This window comes from Blennius ocellaris (assembly GCF_963422515.1).
Source record: "Blennius ocellaris genome assembly, chromosome: 5".
Taxonomy (NCBI): Eukaryota; Metazoa; Chordata; class Actinopteri; order Blenniiformes; family Blenniidae; genus Blennius; species Blennius ocellaris.
Genome location: NC_137654.1, coordinates 27,436,051 through 27,455,217, shown reverse-complemented (window position 1 = coordinate 27,455,217; position 19,167 = coordinate 27,436,051). Strand labels below are relative to the sequence as shown.

At 43.8% G+C, this 19,167-nt stretch overlaps 2 protein-coding genes across 3 annotated transcripts; both read left to right on the top strand.

Moving 5' to 3' along the window:
- Positions 1-506: 506 nt before the first annotated feature.
- On the top strand, positions 507-14,332 carry LOC308130170 (sodium-coupled neutral amino acid transporter 3-like). Of its 2 annotated transcripts, none has more exons than XM_080496371.1 (16): positions 507-621; positions 4,952-5,069; positions 5,177-5,261; positions 5,366-5,481; positions 7,157-7,230; positions 7,354-7,446; positions 8,974-9,055; positions 9,180-9,262; positions 9,456-9,514; positions 9,601-9,735; positions 10,115-10,194; positions 10,308-10,408; positions 10,616-10,740; positions 12,531-12,675; positions 12,766-12,869; positions 12,974-14,332. In XM_080496371.1, exons 2-16 carry the CDS (start codon positions 5,029-5,031, stop codon positions 13,076-13,078), a joined length of 1,428 nt encoding a protein of 475 aa, XP_080352497.1. In that variant the 5' UTR covers positions 507-621; positions 4,952-5,028; the 3' UTR covers positions 13,079-14,332. The 2 variants fall into 2 exon arrangements, with proteins under 2 accessions (XP_080352497.1, XP_080352496.1); XM_080496370.1 differs by lacking the exon at positions 507-621 and adding an exon at positions 2,153-2,300.
- Positions 14,333-14,584: 252 nt separating this feature from the next.
- wasb (WASP actin nucleation promoting factor b) lies at positions 14,585-19,141 on the top strand. Its single transcript, XM_080496390.1, has 11 exons — positions 14,585-14,740; positions 16,072-16,212; positions 16,349-16,435; positions 16,600-16,696; positions 17,152-17,181; positions 17,271-17,306; positions 17,427-17,622; positions 17,721-17,899; positions 18,019-18,584; positions 18,658-18,766; positions 18,862-19,141. The coding sequence occupies exons 1-11, from the start codon at positions 14,639-14,641 to the stop codon at positions 18,918-18,920; spliced, it is 1,602 nt and encodes a 533-aa protein (XP_080352516.1). The 5' UTR covers positions 14,585-14,638; the 3' UTR covers positions 18,921-19,141.
- Positions 19,142-19,167: the final 26 nt, after the last annotated feature.

Here is a 19,167-nt window from a genome sequence, read left to right as displayed (position 1 = left end):
CTGATGTTAATGAATAAGATGTCGGTTATTTGTAAAACAAACCAATTATCTAATTAGCATTATTTTTCCATGTGTCATGTCACATAATGCCTCCCCACCAGGTGGCAATATAAACGATAACCCAGATTTTTAGTAAGGGAAGACGGGAAAAGTAACTTTCCAGAGACACATGTGGATTTCATGAACAGTTAACAGCTGCATGGGACACATCTACTATAAGACGGTCGGATCAAGTATTTTACAAGTTCTTGATTCTAAACCTGGTTTTATACGTTACATCAGAAAAGTGAGGCCAGTATGACGAATCAGGGAATCGGAAGAAAAAAAGGGGGGGGGGGGGGGGGGGGGGGGGAAGAGTCAGTTACGAAGTCGTTAAGATATGTGCAGTTGAGTTGTGGTACTTCATGAAATGTGAGAGGCCCCATGTGTGGCTCGAGTGAAGGGAGTGACTTGGCTTGTGACATGGCAGGAAATTTCCCTCCTTCTCTCTTTCTTCTCTCCTCCCACAGCTGCAGGGAACTCAATGACTCCCCTCAACTACTGCCGCTTTTGGATTTAAAAAAACCCCAAGGGCGACACGTTTTAAAACTAAAAGACGTCTATGAGATTACCACCAAAGAGGTAAGTGCCAGAAAACAAAAAATACAATTAAAAAGCGCACGAGTGCGCTCCTCATCCACTCCTTTTACGCACGGATGGTTCCACGGAGGAGCGAAGCCTCATGAAACTATTAAAAAAGAAAGAAGCATGTATTTAAAAAAAAAAGAGAACTGACTTTTTTTTCCTCACATTTTGTATACGTTTGGACTCTTTCTTGCCTGGGTATGTAAACAAATATAGATGTATGGATATATACATATGGAGCCACATGCTGGAGGACATGTTGGCAGTACGCACAGTCAAGAGGTGGGATATTATGGGAGGAAATGAAATGGGAGAATATCCTGGCTGCACACGTTGGAATTACTATTGGAACATCACGTGAAAACACTTATTGTATGGTTTTTAATCAAGAGGCAGAATCTCTCAAGATGAATTCTCCCTCCAAGTATGTGATGTCATGTGATGGATCCCCCCCCCTCCAGTGCCCTTGTTTAATTCCTTGCACATCACTGAGGTCATTTCAGGTCATGGAACCATCATTTTCACTCAAATATTTCAAATTCACCTCATCCACTGTGACGTTAATGGCTTTGTTACACATCAGTTGTTTTTTGTTATGAAGCCATATCCTGCCTGAAGTAAGGAAACTTCTTTAAAAGTATGGCCAACCTTGTGCAGTGGCAGATAGGATGTGGAACAAAAAGAAAAACAGAAAGACCCATATTCCAGTAAGAGATTTGTGTCATGGTGAGATAAAGACAAATGTGGGTGTTGCTTGGGTGTATGTCAGTTAAGTTGGACCTTATCAACAATCTGAACCGCCTTCTCTAAGAATCGGATGGTCGTTTAGTTCTGATGATCCACGAACAGGTTGGACACGTTGTTTTCAGGATACAACCCTGAACATCATTATATAAATATATAAATAAAAAAACGTATTAGTGTCATATGAAGCACAGGGGTGGAGGGGATGCCTTCTGTCACTGGTAAAAATGTTCCAACTGTTGCACGTTTCTTGTTATGTGTCCGACCTGTTTTGCATTGGGCTCTCACGATGTTTCCACCCCTAAGCACAATCACATGTGAGCAATCTTAAAAAGGCTCTTATCTCCTAAGCTAATTACCAACTCTATGACTTCCAGCAGGATGCAAACTGTTAGCGCTCATGTTGTAACAAAGCCCACCTCAGATTACAACCGCTCTTCCCCCCTCCTTTTCCGCTTCGGCAGCACTGACGTGGTTAGTTCTCTGGACTGAGCACCCACAAGCCTTTTATTTTGATGGATTGGATGTTGACCTTAGCTGCACCCTAAAACCATAAACCTTCTCTGGAGAGACTAATTCATTGTCTTTCTACAGGCTGTAGTCTTCGAACCATATCAGTAATGACACCCGAGGAGAGGACCCCCCCCCCCCCCCCTCCAGTTTGCTTCTGACACTACCTGTGGACTGGTTTAACACAAAGGGTTAAGCGGCAATGGGTGTTACCGATTCCCGCTTGCACTCCCTCCCAGCCTGTAATCCCTCTCACTCTCTCCTCTCTTCACTACCAAGGAGCTTTGGGACTAGATTCCCAAGACCAGCTCTATATATACACACACTGAAGGAATTGGAACGTTGAATGTACGTGCTCAAGGATTTATTTTGCCAATACACGGAAGAAAAAAAACCCCTCTTCTTTTATCTGGCTCATCGGGGTAAGTTGCCGAGGAAGTCTGTGGGATGACTTACTGCTGTAGATGTTGAGCAAGGGAAGGGCTAACTGTCAATCGTGCGCCGCTCTTGCGTCAGACAAAACCCATGTGGTGCTCACTGCCGGACAGCAAGACAACCTGACACCTACTGTACTCCAGTAAAAATATACACATATCTGTACCGTCTACATGTATTTTTCTGTAGTTACAACACATTGGGAAAGGACAATGAGGGGCAGCTGGGTTCAAGAAACGGATGGAAACTCCTCCAGAGCCTTTTTCCTGACTGCGTTTTATTACCTTTTTTTTCCCCCCCACCAGAGTTTTCCACTGTGTGAGAGCTGAACTCGTGGCCAATGAAATTGCTAAATGTTAAGCAACGTCCTTGTGAACCAGGTTTGTCTAGTTTTGAAGCAGAAAACCCAAAACAATTTGTAGAAGTAATCACTCCATCTCAACCACGTTTTGGCAAATGTTTAATTTGATGCTTGTCTTTGGAATTCACTCCGTGCTTTGTTGGTTGTATGCGTTGGCCCTGAGCCATGGGAAAGTCACCGGGTCTGAAGCTAAAGAAAGTTACTCAAACCAAACTTGACCTGAGGCCAGCGCACATGGAAATGGCGACTCCGCATTTAGACGGAATAGCACCGTATACACAGGCATCCTTTGTTTAATAGCTGCTGCCCACTGCTGTCAGGAGCCAAGTTGTATGGATTATTCCCCGTCGACAGGCTCGCGTCGGTGCAACGCGTAGGAATGTCAAAAATTCCAGTTTTGTGTGAAACACCCAAGGAATGACGAAATGTAGCGCGAGTGTGTCCTCTGTGGGTCAGATGTGAAAATCTGAGGGCAGTTTGACCCACAGACACGGCGACGGATCTCATGACCCCGTTGCAGGACCCACGCTTGTTCCCAGAGCGTGTCCACGCCGGCTTTGTGTGGCCCACAACAGATTAGAGCAACATAAGTCCTCTGACAACATTTGTTATTTAAAGCCTCTCATGTCCCACAAGCCTTGATTGACAACAAACAAAAGGTGCATTTTTTTTTTCTTGGATTTTCAATTATAGGAAAGTAAAGTCCAAGTAAAAGCAGGTTAACACATTAACATAGTATTCAACTATTTGGTAACTAATATTTTGTTGATATTTTTGCTTCAACTTGAAATTCATGAAATTCACTTGTTTGTGAAGGGTGACTTTTACAGAATTTGGTTTTATTTGAAAGAGAATGTGATGAGTTTAAAGATTTTGCTCTGGTTTAAAAAGTAACTTATAAAGAGTCTCGGTTTAGTTTGAGTGTTTTTGATATTTTTAACATTGCCAGGTCAAGTTTTAAAAGTCTGGATCTTGCTTAAAGGGGTCTAATTATCCAGCTTTTCCAACACTTTCACATGGTCTTGTTGGTCCAAAAATGTTGTATTCAAAGTTTATGGCCACAAATCCAGCTTGTACTTGATTTTCAACCATTTGAATATTGGATCACAGGAGCTGCATTCAGAATCTGCTGTGTCTATGTGAGCTGGACTGGCTCCGCCCACACCCATCTATGGGAAGAGGAGGAAGTACTTCCTCTCGTGGTGTCATGTGCCAGAGCAGCCTTATTGTGGGGAGAGTCAAAGGGGGAGGAGCCTACCTTGATTGGGATTGGCTAAACCCCCGATGACACTTTATAGGGTTTGATTTCTGATGATCTCATTGGAGGAACACACTTCCTCATTTCTGGGGGGTCATTCCAGGTATGGGGACGATTATTACTGTTGAAAAATCATTAGAAAGGGAATGTTGCGTAATATGACCCCTTTAAAGAATGTCCATCTGTTGTCTGGAGTTCCAGTCAAGGTTTGAATAAAACCCGGTGTTGTTCAACACTTGATTGAATGTTTAACAGAATGAGTTCAAAGTTTGTTTACAGGAGTCTAGGTGTTGTTCAAAGAAGTGTGGGGGGGGGGTCTGTGAGTCCAGATCAGGTCTAAAAAATAAGACTACAAGTGACATTCAAAGTCTGAGTCTACTGATTTAGATTTTAAAAATCCACGTGTTCGTGTGAAGAATCTGATTCTAGTTTAAGAGTCCAGATAGATTTGAAAGAGTTCTTATTAGATTAAAGAAATCACTTCTAAAATAACATGATGTTAAAATGTTATAAGCGTAAACCATTTTTGCATCACCCAAGAAAAAAAGTCCCTTTTTTTTTGCTCGAAGTAACAGTGCTGTGTCTCGAGACTTTATTAATAGTTCCACCCTTTTGAGTCAGAGAAACGTTTTATGACTTTATTAGTCATATTCGGAGCTCTGAGGCCTCCCCTCAAGTACAACCAGCACATTCGCCTTGAAGTGGCTGGGTTTGTTTGAACACCCTCCTCAAACTACCTGTAATAATTCTCCTTATTTACTGTTGCGTCGGACAGCGTCAACACCTCGCATGGTGAATGCAGTATATTATAACTCTCACCACTCCTTGGCAGAGATCTTATCTAAACTTTGGCGAGTAAAGACAGAACTCAGGAAATGTGACGCATACAGAAGCAATGGAAAGGACTTAATGACACACGATGAGATCGTGCTCCTAATAGGCCTTTTTATTTAACTATAATTAAAGGTTTGTTTCTTTAATATTTCCTTTAATCAAATTCTCTCTTTCTTCTCTTCCAGCCCTTCAAAAAGTTTAAAGGGGATTTTTTTTTTTTTTTAAGTTTGAGAAAAGGTACATTAAATCGTAACAAATCAAAATGGAGCTGCAGAAGATGAATGGACACGGCAGGGAAGATGGGTAAGGACTATAAAAACTTAATCCGTGCAATATTTCAAGACATTTTATGTGCTTAAAACCGTCAAGTTTCTTTTACTTTTCTCATGATAACTGATTGAATATTGTAGATTCGATGGGTTGGAGGCCATGGCGGAGCACGATGAGTTCCTCCCACATAAACCCGGTGTAAAGAAAGAAACCCACTTTACGGACGTGAGTACGATTCCTGCAGTGGAGTGAAATACTAAACTCTCTTGATGTGATCCTTTAGAATAGAATATAGACTGAACTCTCTCTGTAACGTCCTCCTGCCACAGTTTGAGGGAAAGACTTCCTTCGGCATGTCCGTCTTTAACCTCAGCAACGCCATAATGGGCAGCGGGATTCTGGGACTGGCATTCGCGATGTCCAACACCGGAATCATCCTTTTTTTGTAAGTATGAAGGCCAAACGTCTGAATTTCAGGCCGCGGGGTGTTCCTATTCTCAGTTTATGTGTGAGTCACGTCATTGTTGATGAGTCTTCTAAGCACTGAATGAAAATAAATGAGGGGATTTTACAAACCGGAATTACAAATGTCAAGAGTTTTCTTGACCATCAAGCAAAAACAAAACAAAAACAGAAACCGATGTGAGAAGACTGTGTGAATATTCTCTTTTCGTTTTAAATGCTGCCACATTTGTAAGGAACGTGCATTTGTGGGATGAGCAGCAGAGCTGAGTATGTTTGTTGTGCCTGTGAAAAATTGGCTAAATCTCATCTGCGAATTCTTTTTTTTTTTTTTTGTGGTTAACGGTATTATTGAAGTCTGAAGAAGCAAGGCACCACTTAAAACAACAAAATATAACAGGCCTGACAGCAGTGTAAGATGTAGTTCATAGAAGAATTGTGACGTCAAAGAAACAATACGGCAAACACACGTTTCTTTACATTTTTGCGTGTAGTTTAGTTTGTCAGTATACCGTGTCTTCGAGCGGTATCCTTTTCTATTCCAGGCCAACCTGCCGTGTAGCTGAATGTGTTTGTTCTCAGAGTTCAAGGTGCAAAACAAAGAGCGACATAATGACTTCACACTCTTGTCACTTCATTTGAGTATCTGGATACTGTGCAGAAGAGAGCTGTGTGTCATGTGCGTGTTCAAATAGATGAATGGGATACTAGTGCAAACTCAAGTCGGGAATTTTAGTCCCAAATATATTTCTACCAATGTCATTGTTACATACCTACATTCTGTATTTGTGTGGGTTTTCTTTGTTTTTATTTGATCCAATATGTCCTTTAAATGTTTAAGCATTTTTTTTTCCATAGTCTTTCTGTGATCAAAGTATATTTAAAAGGCTTTATTGGATATTCCTGGTAAGAATAATGGCTGAAATGTAACACTCTCGCTTCAGGTTTGCATTTGTGTCAGTGGATACAACTTGGATGTGGCTATGACGTGGTCCCTACAAGGCCACGAGATACACGACTGTGTATCATCTGACGCCCTGTGGATATTTGCGTATGAACATGTATTTGTCACACGGCGTTCCCTTGTGTATGAGCGCATAAGCTCAACGTGTGAAACACACAGTTGCACACACCAACACACGCACACACACACACACACAGCCACTACTGTACGGACCGTGCTCCGTCAGGGAATGTACATTAGAGCTCACACACGCGCAGCTCCTCTAAATCAGATCTGAGTGGTTAAATATAGACGCGAGTGATCAGATCCAAGACACGCCTGCTTGGATCAGTCTTGTGCTATGTGGCGGGAGGAGTCGAGGTGAAGAGAGTCTCTCCGAGCCAAACTGTCCTGTTTGGGTATGTGTGTGTGTGTGTGTGTGTGTGTGTGTGTGTGTGTGTGTGTGTGTGTGTGTGTGTGTGTGTGTGTGTGTGTGTGTGTGTGTGTGTGTGTGTGTGTGTGTGTGTGTGTGTGCGTGTGTGTCGAGGGGGGGCGAAAATCCAAAAGAAACAAACTATAACCATAATCACAAAGCATTGCTAAAATTACAGGATGGCTCCCTGAAGAAGTTTCCTAAAAAAAAGTTTTTTTTTATTTTTTTTTTAAAGAGTGAATAACATTTTTTTGACCTCTGTTCTGTTCTTGTACGTTTCAGAATCTTGCTGGTGTTCATTGCTATTCTTTCGGCGTATTCGATTCATCTCCTGCTGAAAAGCGCTGGAGTTGTGGGTGAGACACGGCTTGAATGTACACTTTGAACTTCCTGTCAGTCGTATGTTTTGCAGCTCATCACTTGCATGTGCATTGTGTTTGTGTGTTTGTGTGTGTGTGTGTGTGTGTGTGTGTTTTCAGGCATTCGGGCATATGAGCAGCTGGGGAATCGAGCTTTTGGCCCACCGGGAAAACTCCTGGCTGGCTGCATCATCACGGTGCACAACATCGGAGGTACGACGCCGTCGATTCGCTCACTTTGGGTTTTTAGTCTGATAAGCTGTTTTAAGCTTTTCACTTCTTTGGAAAATAGCAGATATTTATCATTTATTTGTGTTAATTTGACATTAAACAATAGGTTTTAGGCCACACAGTGTTCCAGTTTCTAGGCCTTTCGGTGTGGAGCTTGCATGTTCTCCCTGTGTGTGGGGGTGTTTTATCTGGATACTCGGATTCCCTCAGATGCTTTTGAGTTTAACTTGCGATTCTTAAGTTGTTGTGAGCATGAACGTGCGTGTGTGACTGTCTCTCTCTGAGCTTGTCTTGTGATGGACCCGGCTGGATAAAGCAGCATATTATATGGATAGATGTAAGGATGAACAACAGGTTTATTTAAATAATTGTTCATGATTTTGTGTTGACATCACATTTTTGGAGTCTTGACAAAGGACTACCAGTCTTTTGACCTTTTCTTAAACTTCCAGTCTTTTAGCTTCTTCTTCAGCTTCTTTAGTTTCTCAGCTCCAGCATTCACACTTACATTTCCCCCAGGAAATGCACATTATCTAGCTTTTTGTTTCACTTTTTTGGAGTCTTTATGTCTGCTAGGTAGATGAGGCAAGGCTCCAGAGGAAGGGCCAAGTATTTTGCATTGTGTTTATTTTGTTGAGACTACAGACCCCATGCTTCTGGCTTCAACTGATCCACGTTTAACACAATGTTTGCAGTAATGTTTTTAACTTCAGTCTATTTTGTTAAGTTTTGCTGTTGGTTTTTTAATTTAGCGTTGTTCCTGATTTTTTTTTTTTTTTTTTGGTGTGTTTTTGTCGGAACACTTAGGCCACGTCTACACACACCCAGGTTTTCACAAAATGGACATTTCACTCTCTACGTTTCCAAAAAAATAAAAATCTTATTGACACAAACCCACATATCCACCTGGTTCAGAGCTGCTATGAGCATGCCAAACCTCTAGGGGGCAGTGTGAGAAGAAAAACGAAGCCATGATAGCCAATCAGAAAAAAACTTCACAAATTGTGACGTGAATCTCCGACAACGGAGACACAGAGTTTTCTTAAATCTCCACTTTTTCAGCCCAAACGCAGAGAAATGTCACCGTTTTTTAAAAACCCGGGTAAATGTAAACATGGCCTCAGTGACGTTTTGTTTCAAAAGTCCTTCATTAATAAAGATATTACTATTTGAAGTTTGAATCGCGGAAAAAAAATTATGTAATGAAAGCAAATTTGACTGATGATTTAAGATTTCTTGTGAAACTACGAGTAAATCGGGTGACTATAACTGCCACTCAACCGCAAAATAGTGACATACATTACGGAGTCTGATAATTAACCAAAATCTGCTAGTTATTGTAGGATATTTGGTGTGAGCAGTATCTGGTGACTGAGAAGTAAATAGAACTGAGTAGAAAAGCAAGCACGGTGTTAATCTTCCCCAATTCCCCCACCCTTTCTAATCTGTCTGGATCGAATATGCACACATCGAACAAATCGAGATACCTCTATTTTCTCTTCTCTTTAGCCATGTCCAGCTATCTCTTCATCGTGAAGTCAGAGCTCCCGCTCGTCATCCAAGCTTTCCTCGGTAGACATGAAAACACCGGGTGAGTTTTTTGGCAGATGTCCTCTAGCATAGATCCATGCGTAGACTTTTCTTCTTTCTTTTTTTTTTCTGTCTGTTTAGCAGAATAATGATTTCTCTCACCTGTCTGTCCGGTCGTCCAATAGAGAGTGGTTCTTGAATGGAAACTTCTTGATCATCATTGTTAGCGCTTGCGTCATCCTCCCTCTCGCACTCATGAAACAACTTGGTAGGTTTTTCATTGCGTTTGTCACATTATTTTTCTTCCGTCGATTATTCCTCGTACTCCCACGTGTCACGCCACGCCTCCTCCACCCATTTTCCTTGTGTTTGTCCACCTGTCAAGCGGTGACACTTTTACACCCCGCTTGCCGTCGGCACGCATGAATAATTGCCCTACAATATGGTTTATTTTGATCCAGGCTACCTTGGTTATACGAGCGGCTTTTCCCTCTCCTGCATGGTCTTCTTCCTCATTTCGGTGAGTGAGTGTAAATACATTCAGTAAAACCGTGTGCTTCTTCTCTGAAATGTTTCATTTTAATCTTAATGGGTGCGTCTTCGCAGGTTATTTACAAAAAATTCAACATCGAATGCCCATTGGACAGTGAGCATCATAATTCAACTGACATATCAGACCACTACATCACCAATGCGACGGATGATTTCTGCGAGGCGAAGCTATTCACCGTCAACTCACAGGTGAGAGAAAAACTAGTTTAAATGTCTGATCGCGTGGATCGATAAATCCATGTTTGCCTTAAAATGTGATTGCACTTTCTAATTTCCCTTAAAATTTTCATTTTATCTTTTACATTTTGCTTGTGGAACTCTGCACCGTGTGTGTTATGGACCTCTTGCTCAGGTCACCATTGTAAACGAGGGGTATATTTTACTGGCAAAATAAAGGTTAATATAATAAATATGCTCACGATACTGGACAGTCCTGTGTTTCATATCATGGTTAGCACAGCAGATTTACTGCCGCGTGTTATCCACTCCTTCACGGTGAGTAAACAGCACCGGGGGGGTGTTGTGCCAGGAGTTATGTCACTCATGTTTGTTGTGTTTTGTCTTTCAGACTGCTTACACCATCCCCATTCTGGCTTTTGCGTTTGTCTGCCACCCAGAGGTGCTACCAATCTACACCGAGCTACGAGAGTAAGGCGGAGAGTCGTTAAACATTTCGAACAAACCCCCGTGAACTCTGATAAATGTACAAATTACACTACTTATTTTATTTTTTTTCCTTTCCCTGTCCGACTTTACCGTAGCGCCACCAAGAAACGCATGCAGACGGTTGCCAACATCTCCATCATGGCCATGTTCGTCATGTACCTGCTGACGGCTCTGTTTGGTTATCTCACTTTTTACGGTAAGATCAGCGTCGCTCCTCGGAGCACAGGGCCACTCTGTTCTGATGTTGTGAAACGTTGCCGGGACTCAAATGAATGAGCCACTTGTCCACCTAAACTCAGGTGCATTTTTGCACTTTTGTGAATGGGAAGGGATTACGCCATGTGAGAGAGAGAGAGATATGTGACGGTGGGGGGGGGGGAACCGTATGCTTCTACTCCGGTAGGTGCGGTGGAGTCGGAGCTGTTACACACCTACAGTCGCGTGGACCCGCTAGACGTCCTGGTGCTCTGTGTGCGTCTGGCGGTGCTGGTGGCGGTCACTCTGACGGTCCCCGTGGTCCTCTTCCCGGTAAGACGCGTGTCATCCGAGCCGATGGAAATGCGCTTAAAAGAAATAAACGCAATAAAATCAATAGCACTCGAGATATGACATCAAAACATTGAGCAAAAGTCTTGCTTGATCTGAAATTTATAGCAGTTAATGGAATTTTCTTCTCTACTTATGCCGTCCCAAAGTGCTTTTCTCCATTAGTCGTTTGTTGTAAATAGGGCTGACATTAGTTTATATAACCTTAAATCTACCTTTATTGGACACTGTCTGCAATGACGACAGTTTAGGAAGCCCCCTGATGAGGCCCTCTGATGGCTGGATATACAAAAGGGAAATTAAAAAGCATGACTTCAACAGCAAATCACGAATGTTGTCTGTTGAAAGGTAGTTATATCTCTTTATCCCGTTCTGTACTTTACCTCCTGTATTAAACATCTTGGGTCTGCGGCAGTGTCTATAAAAAAAAAAGCCTGCCACCATTTGACAGAAAATTAAAAGGCAATTAGTTTGATCGTCTGTTAATTTTTTAAAGAAATCTTTGCCCAGTGAAAGGTTTAGAGCAGAGTGCTTGAAAATTGAAGTTTTGTAGTTAGAATCCCCGAGTCCCTGCGCAATTCCCACCAGGAAGGCAGAATCTGGAAGGGAGCAGCCGAAGAGAAACGGAAGGGGGGAAAAAAAACCTAAAAAAAACCTGTATGAAGGTATCACATTTCACAATGTGTCACATAACACAACATGGTGATAAGGTCGTCGTGTTGCTCTGCGAAACGTCACCCGACGACAACGGGGAAAGAATATATCCTGCCTTAAGTTAAAAAGTTTCACATTATTATGAAAATGTGATTAAAAGTTGATACTTGGGAACATTTGCTTTTGTTAGAGGGAAACTATTCATCGGTGCAAAGTGTGTCTCTTTGAACTTGTTGTGATCTGATCTGCTGTTTAAAAAAAACACAATACGTAGTTTTTTTTTTTTTTTGAAGAACCAAGTGAGGTAGAAAAGCCTTGTTGTGCGTGTCTAAAATGTCCTTGTGTGTATTGAAAGCAGCTTGAGGAGGAGAGTTTCGACTCGCAGTATAAAAAAAATTAATAAAAAAAAGCAGAGAGATTTATTTCAACAAAATAAGAATATTCTCTGTGGTTGCCTTCATTACAAAGCATAATAAAACAACAAAAAGTTACTTAATTTGCTGAAATGCTCGTCTGTGTGCATGCCTCACCCCTTTCCTCCTTCGACAACAAATGAAAACCCTCACAGCTGAACTTTATCCTGATTATAGAGGGGAGGGCCTGGCCAGGAGGAGGAGAGAGTCACTTAATAATCATTCATTTAACAAGGAAAAAAAACCAAAACCTTTAAATTCGTACCAATTTCACAAAGAAAATGTATAAACTCAATTGGCTCCAACAACATGATTGACTGATGATGATTTCACTCCTCCTGTCACTCAGTTTGATGACAGTATCAATGTCTTATCGCCGGGCTAATCTGCTGCAAAGTTGTTGCCACAATTGAGTTTGCGCCAAAGCTGAAGCTTCACAACATGATAACACAGGTATTTTGCCTCTGGCAACTCACTGCTTGAATGTTACCTAACACTTTTCTGACGCAGTTCCAAAATAGTAAATAGTTCAGTGTAAATAGTTCAGTGCCCCCCCCCCCCCCCCTTCTCCCCCTCTACAAAGATCAACCTTTAGATTTCTAAAGAATTCCTGAATTGCTATTATTTTGTTCACAGAGAAAACTGTGACTTTCTTAACCTTTCCTTTCTTCTTCTTTTTTTTTTGGTGCTTCTTTCCGTGTGCAGATCCGCCGGGCCTTGCTTCAGATCCTGTTCCCCGAGAAGCCCTTCCACTGGGCCAGACACTTCGGCATCGCCTTCTGCCTCATCTTCATCGTCAACCTGCTCGTCATCTTCGTGCCCTCCATACGCGACATCTTCGGCATCATCGGTACGTTCGGCGGAGGAAGAACTGTCTGCGGCCGTCCGACGGCGTCGGCGCTTCTAAACGTCTCTTCTTTCTCCCCGCCGTCTTCTGCAGGCGCCACGTCTGCTCCCAGCCTCATCTTCATCCTGCCCTCCATCTTCTACATCCGGATTGTTCCCGAAGAACAGGAGCCCTTCAGGTCAAGACCCAAGATCCAGGTACGACATCGTCAGAGGGTCATTTCAATGTTCTTGTATTGTTTTCATTGTGCCGTCTAAACCGAGTCTTTTTTTACCCCCCCCCCTCCTCCTCGCACCTGCAGGCCGCATGTTTTGCTGCACTTGGATTCATCTTCATGATCATGAGTATGTCGTTCATTGTCACTGACTGGGTGACCGGAGAGAGTCGAAGCGGAGGAGGCCACTAGCCCCCCCCCCCCCTGCCAACGAGCGGGAAGTATTCAAACGCAAAGAACGTCAACCAAAACTCTCCCTCCCGGTTAAATTACTGCTCCATCTAAAGAGTTCTCACCCGGCGCCAAACACGGAAGATTTGGCCGCACAAGACAAAGAATATGTGAAGAAGCTTTGGCTTTGTCCCCCCCCCCCCCCCCCCCCCCACCCAAAAAAAAAAAAAAGAAAATCTATGTGGTTTTGACGTGACGGGGCAGAGAAAGTGTCTCGTAGTGGAGGAGAGAGAAACACAAGTCATGCTGTCTGACTGAATGAAACCTGCCAGGGCTCAAAAGAGAGAACCTCGTTCGGGGTCGCGTGTCGACTGGCGGCAAAAAAAAAGATGAATGGGAACAATGTGACCAAAATGGAAATCCCGTTTTAGCGGGGCGTTCGTATGCGTGCGCTTCCCTGGAATAGCGCCGTCACTGCCGACAGCCCGTTTCCCCTCCCACCTCAGATTTCACGCGGCACGCACCTCGAGAGTGTCGCACAGGAATTGTTTCCTTCGACAAGGAGAATCTGGAGAATTCACTTTGCTGATTAACATGTCGTGGCTCAATCGCCCCACCCCCACCCTTTTTTGGGGGGTTTTTAAAGATTTACCTCCAACTTTACCCAAACAGGTACTAGTGACAAGTGAAGGTTAGTCTGCAGTTCCCCACCAATTCAGTCAAACTTCAGTCCTCCGCCACTTTTTAGCGGACTTGAATTTATTCGATTAGTGTGATTTTTGTCTGCTGACGTGTAACACGAGCGTCGTATTCCCCTTTGAGACGGAGCCCGAGGCGCTCAGCGATCCAACAAACATGCTGCAATTAACTTTTGCTGCTATTCATGAAGGTCAAGCAGTTCCTGACAATCACGTGAATCGACACACACACACACACACACAGACATTTTTTGTATGTGAGTGACTATCCAGACTTTCAAACCAAAGAGTTTTCTATTGTCGCATTAAATTAAAATGTAACACTCCTTTTTTTTATGTTCAACAAAAGCCATTAAAGAGAAGTTTAGCAATAAACCATAGTGTTAAAGAATGTTCCCACAGAACAAGAAACTACTAAGTATGTTAAATAGTGACCTCTGAATTTTAAGTTAAAATGATTTTTTTTGTGTGTGTGTCTATACTCTAAAAAGATCTGTTAACTTTGTCATTCAACCTGTAAATTTTTAAATTAATTTAAATGTTGTTACCTGTCAATAAAAGTGTAATTTGTACATGAGTCTGCGTTGCTGTTTAAATTCACAGAAATAGGGTGTAGGGGCGGGAGAACGATAGCACGCCGCCTCCAACTGAAAATGGAAGTATCCACACTCGTCTGTATGAAAAGAAGAAAAGCGGGGCTGAGAGAAGTGCGGTTGTCCATTTCCTGTCAGAGTCGATGCGAGCGCAGAACAGAGAAGAGAAACTTCCTTGACTTGTCGAGCAGACGGGTGTGTGGACGACCCAGACTGCAGTGAGGACGCTCCTTCAAAAGGCCGCACGCGGAGAAATTCAAGATAAAAAGCCAGAGGCTGGAGAGAGGACCATGAGCCGCGGGTCGAAAATCAAATCGGAGAACGCCCAGAGCTCTTTGCTGAGCCTGCAGGAGAATGACAAGCTGGAGGAGCTGCTGGGCAGAAGGTGTGCTGTAAGTTCAGAGCAGACCTGCCAGGAGATTGTTTGTTTGTTTGTTTGTTTGTTTTTATTTTAGGGGGAATATTATTATTCTGCTCCGATCTGTCCGACGATATCCCTTCTGATTAAAGATTTACTGCGAATGAGAGGAATAAGCGTCTAAAATCTAATAGCTTAAAGGTGTAAATTTCAGTTTCGGAAGAAGAGACTTCTCTTTTTCATGCTTTCAGTGGTTAAATCACCATCTCCTGACTTTTAATGAACACATTGATTGTTAAACAACAAGCCGGTATATTTAAAGATGTAACTTTTGCTATGGTGTCATCCACTGCTGCCCTTTTCTTTCATGTTTTTATTTACGTATTGCATTTAGTGTTTCAGAATCCATATTCAATTTGACTCATTTTGATTTTAGGCTGCTTGATTGTATGATTCTTGTGTTGTGCAGTTCGAATCTATTTACTGACATTAGGTCACCGGAAAAAAAAAAAGAGGTAGCTGCACCAGGAAATGGTGGCTGAACCAATTCTTCCTCTGCTGTCAAAATTAGACCGTGACTGTGGAGACGACTTTGACAGTAATAAGCAGAAATGTTTTGTTCCTGATGTGAGCATGCAGCCTGTAGCGTTCTCTGACTGACACAAAAAAAAAAAGAATGCAAAAAACACACAAACAGCATACTTTATATGATTTTTGAATCACAAGACTTGAGAGACATTTGGCCAAGCGAAAGCAGACGAGGAAGTTGTTAAAAACGTTGTTTTACTACGGCCTGTAAGAGTCAGTCGGAGACATTAGTCATCCCTAAATATGCTGTTTGGGGGCAACAAATGGCAACGGTTACTCTGCCCTCGCAGGAGTGTGTGGGCGTGCAATATCTAAGTTTAGTGATGGATGATTATCTCGAACCGACAAAAAAAAAAAAAAAAAAAAGACGTGTGTGCCGGATGGTTTGACTTTCAACTATGTGTTGTAGCTTTAACTGAACTCAACGAGTCGTTAAACAAACCCACAGGCCAAGTCACTTATCACAGCAACACGACAATTACACAACTTTATGCACATTAGTTACGTTTTTGTTTTTAACACATGAAAAAAAAAAGGAAATCCTCTGCCATTCGACGGCAAAAAGTTGGAACTTCACTCACTTGCGATCCATTTGTAATTCTAAGTGGGAGGTGTGTGTGGATGCAGTCTCCCTTGAGGTCTTCGTTTTGACAAATCTGCGACTTTTCATGTAAAGTGATTAAAAAAGAAGAAGAAGAAGAAGAAGAAGAAGAAGCTCTCGGTGGCTTCATCTGTGCCGAACAGTATTCATTGTCTGTATTGTCCCTGTGTTTACAGGCCGCGGCCACGGCGATAGCGCAGCTGTTCATGGCTCTGCCTCACAGTCCGTCCACGTGGAGCCTGCAGCACACCGGCGTGCTCTGCTTCGTCAAAGACAACCCCCAGCGCTCCTACTTCATACGCATGTTTGACTTGAAGGTGACCTCCTCACGGGAGCCGATCTAGTTTCTGACGACGATTCGTCCCCCCCGAAACCACAACAAAATGTGACGTCATGGTATTACGCAAAACATTCCCGAATGACCGGCGCGATGTTGATCGTGTTTCCATGCAGGCTGGGAGACAGATTTGGGAACAGGAGATCTACAACCAAATCCTTTACTCGTCGCCGCTGCCGTACTTTCACACGTTCCCCGCAGACGTAAGCACAAGCTCTGTTTCACCTCCTCCCTCCCGCAGCCGTATCATGTAGTTCCGGCGTGAATCTTTCTGATAAGATCATCAGTTGCGGGTCACAAACGTTCATCAGACTGTTTCAGAGACACAAGAATTTGATCGCACGTGCAACTTCTCACACGATATCAGGACTGTCAAGTTGGACTCAGCTTCTCCGACCAGCGAGAAGCCGCGGCCTTCCAGGGCGCCGTCCAGGAGAAAATCAACCAGAGGAACAACCGACAAGGTCAGAGAGGTCATCTTAGCACCTTTGGTGTTAATTGTCATGTTCGATGAACCTGAAGCAGCAATGGATTGTTATGCTTGTATGAAAATAATTGAGGATTTACTGCTTTTTCTAAAAAAAATTTGCTTTACATGTCTTCTTCATCAATTAACCCCTTTATCTTTTTTTTTTTTTTTTTTTTTTTTTTTACTTTTGAATGAACACCCATGCAAGGTGTTTTTAGGTTTTCAAAATTCAAGATCAAACCTTGAACATTCAGTTTCAAATCTAGCTTTTTCAGTCACATATTTTAGTTCATTTTTTTTTTGAATTGATAAACCTTTTGACCTGGATTTAACGTCACACAACGTCTCTATAGTCTGTGGTTTCCTGTGAGAAACGTCTTGCTGTTAGAAGTACTTACTGCAAACTCTCTTCTTGTTCATGCAAAATGGCTTCTCTCTTCTACTTGACAGATAAGAAGCAGCGCCCCCTGCCGAGCAATGGTAAGATCACACCTTTGCATTACACTGCGGTAGTGTTCAATGAAGCGATCCATTCATTGTAAATCAATATTTTTCCTGCTCTTTTGCAGAAAGAGGTTCCCTCCCTCGAATACCATCGGAAAAGGGTGTGTAAATGATTCACCTTGAATCTCTTCTGGAGGATTACTATCAGCAGTGATGTTCTTGGAATTTAATAAACAGAACAGATCTAAGCTGTGTTTTTTTTTTTCTTTCTCCACAAACAGGATCTGCCAGTTCTGGCTCTTTTCGTATGGCGACAGTGGACATCCAGAACCCAGATATACAATCTTCGCGCTATCGCTCAATGCCTTCACCGACTGCTCCCTCAGCTCTCACTGGAAAAGGCAAAAAAGACAAGAAAAGCAAGAAAAAGGGCCCAAAACTCTCCAAGAAAGACATCGGAGCCCCCAGTGGCTTTAAGTGAGTCACTCAACGTATTGAATTGATGCCACAGCATTTCAGTTTTTAATTTCATTTCTAGTGTCTGATCCCTTCGCTGTGATTTGTTTCACCGTCAGGCATGTCAGCCACGTGGGCTGGGACCCCAACAACCTGGACCCTGACCTGTGGAAGCTGCTGTCTCAGGCTGGCATCAGTGAAGCCGAGATGAGGGACGAACACACCTCGCAGCTCATCTATAACGTCATCGAGCAGTCGGGAGGCATGGAGGCGGTCAAGAGGGAGGTGAACAGTGGAGGTCAGACTGAGATTTCTGTCATTTATATCCAGAATACTGACGTCGCTTCTCATTAAATTGGACTATAATGACTAGAAAAGGTCGGGCTGTAACGTGAGTCGTGTTCCATTGCGTTCCAGCTGCTGGTCCTCCACCTCCTCCACCTGGCAGACAAGGGCCCCTGCCTCCTCTGCCGGGCTCCAGTCCCTGCGCTCCAACCCCTCCACCCCCACGGACTCGCTCTGGCCCACTGCCTCCCGTCCCGGGCCAAACCCAGCGGGGCACCCCACCCCACCTGCCGTCTCCTTCAGGTCGCGGAGGCGTCCCGCCGCCGCCCCCGTCGAACCGGGGCGGCCACCCGCCGCCGCCGCCGCACTCCGCCCCACCTCCGCTCACGTCGCCGCCGTCCTCAAGGTCCCACAACCTGCCTCCTCCGCCGCCTCCGTCCAACCACCGCTCCATGGGCCCGCCACCTCCCCCTGTACCATCCACGCCCGCCAGGGGAGGTGGAGGTGGCGCGGGCCCTCCACCGCCTCCTCCCCCTCCTCCGCCGCCTCCCCAAACTTCTAGCCCTTCAGATTTCCCCCGTCCTCCTCCGGTGTCCAGCGGCCCACCGCCTCCACCTGCACCGGCGTCCGTCGGAGGAGGAGGCGACGGCCGAGGAGCTCTGCTCGATCAGATTCGTCTTGGAAAGAAGCTCAGAAACGTAAGTTCCGAACAGTTTTCTTGTCGCCATCTTCCAAAACTCCTCTAAACGTTGTCGTACTGCTGACTCACAGGTGGACAACTCCGATCCAACTCCACCTGCAACACCGGAATCGGGTGAAGGCATCGTTGGCGCTCTCATGAAAGTCATGCAGAAAAGAAGCAAAGTCATCCACTCCTCAGGTAAATTAGAATAAAAACACATCGTCAGAAACTCCACGAACATCTTGTGAATGTGAGTAACAATCTGTCTTTGTACATTTTGTTCCCTTCACCAGACGAAAGTGAGGAGGAGGGCGGAGATGAAGACGATGAAGACGACGAGTGGGATGAGTGATGAAGGGGTTCTCGGGGTAGTTCGGGGCCGGGAAGCTGGAATGTTGCCAGATTTCGAGGAGTGAAACGTTAGTGAGACGCGCAACGTCAGAACGACGACAGTGACGTCTCACCTCAAAGAAAACGTGACTGAGAAGATGGAAGTCGGTATCATTCACCGTTTTTAACAGGAAATACTAGAATGTTTTTGTAGCCGGTTAACTAAGTCGGCGAGAGTAATGAAGTGTGAATGTTTTTTTTTTTTAAGG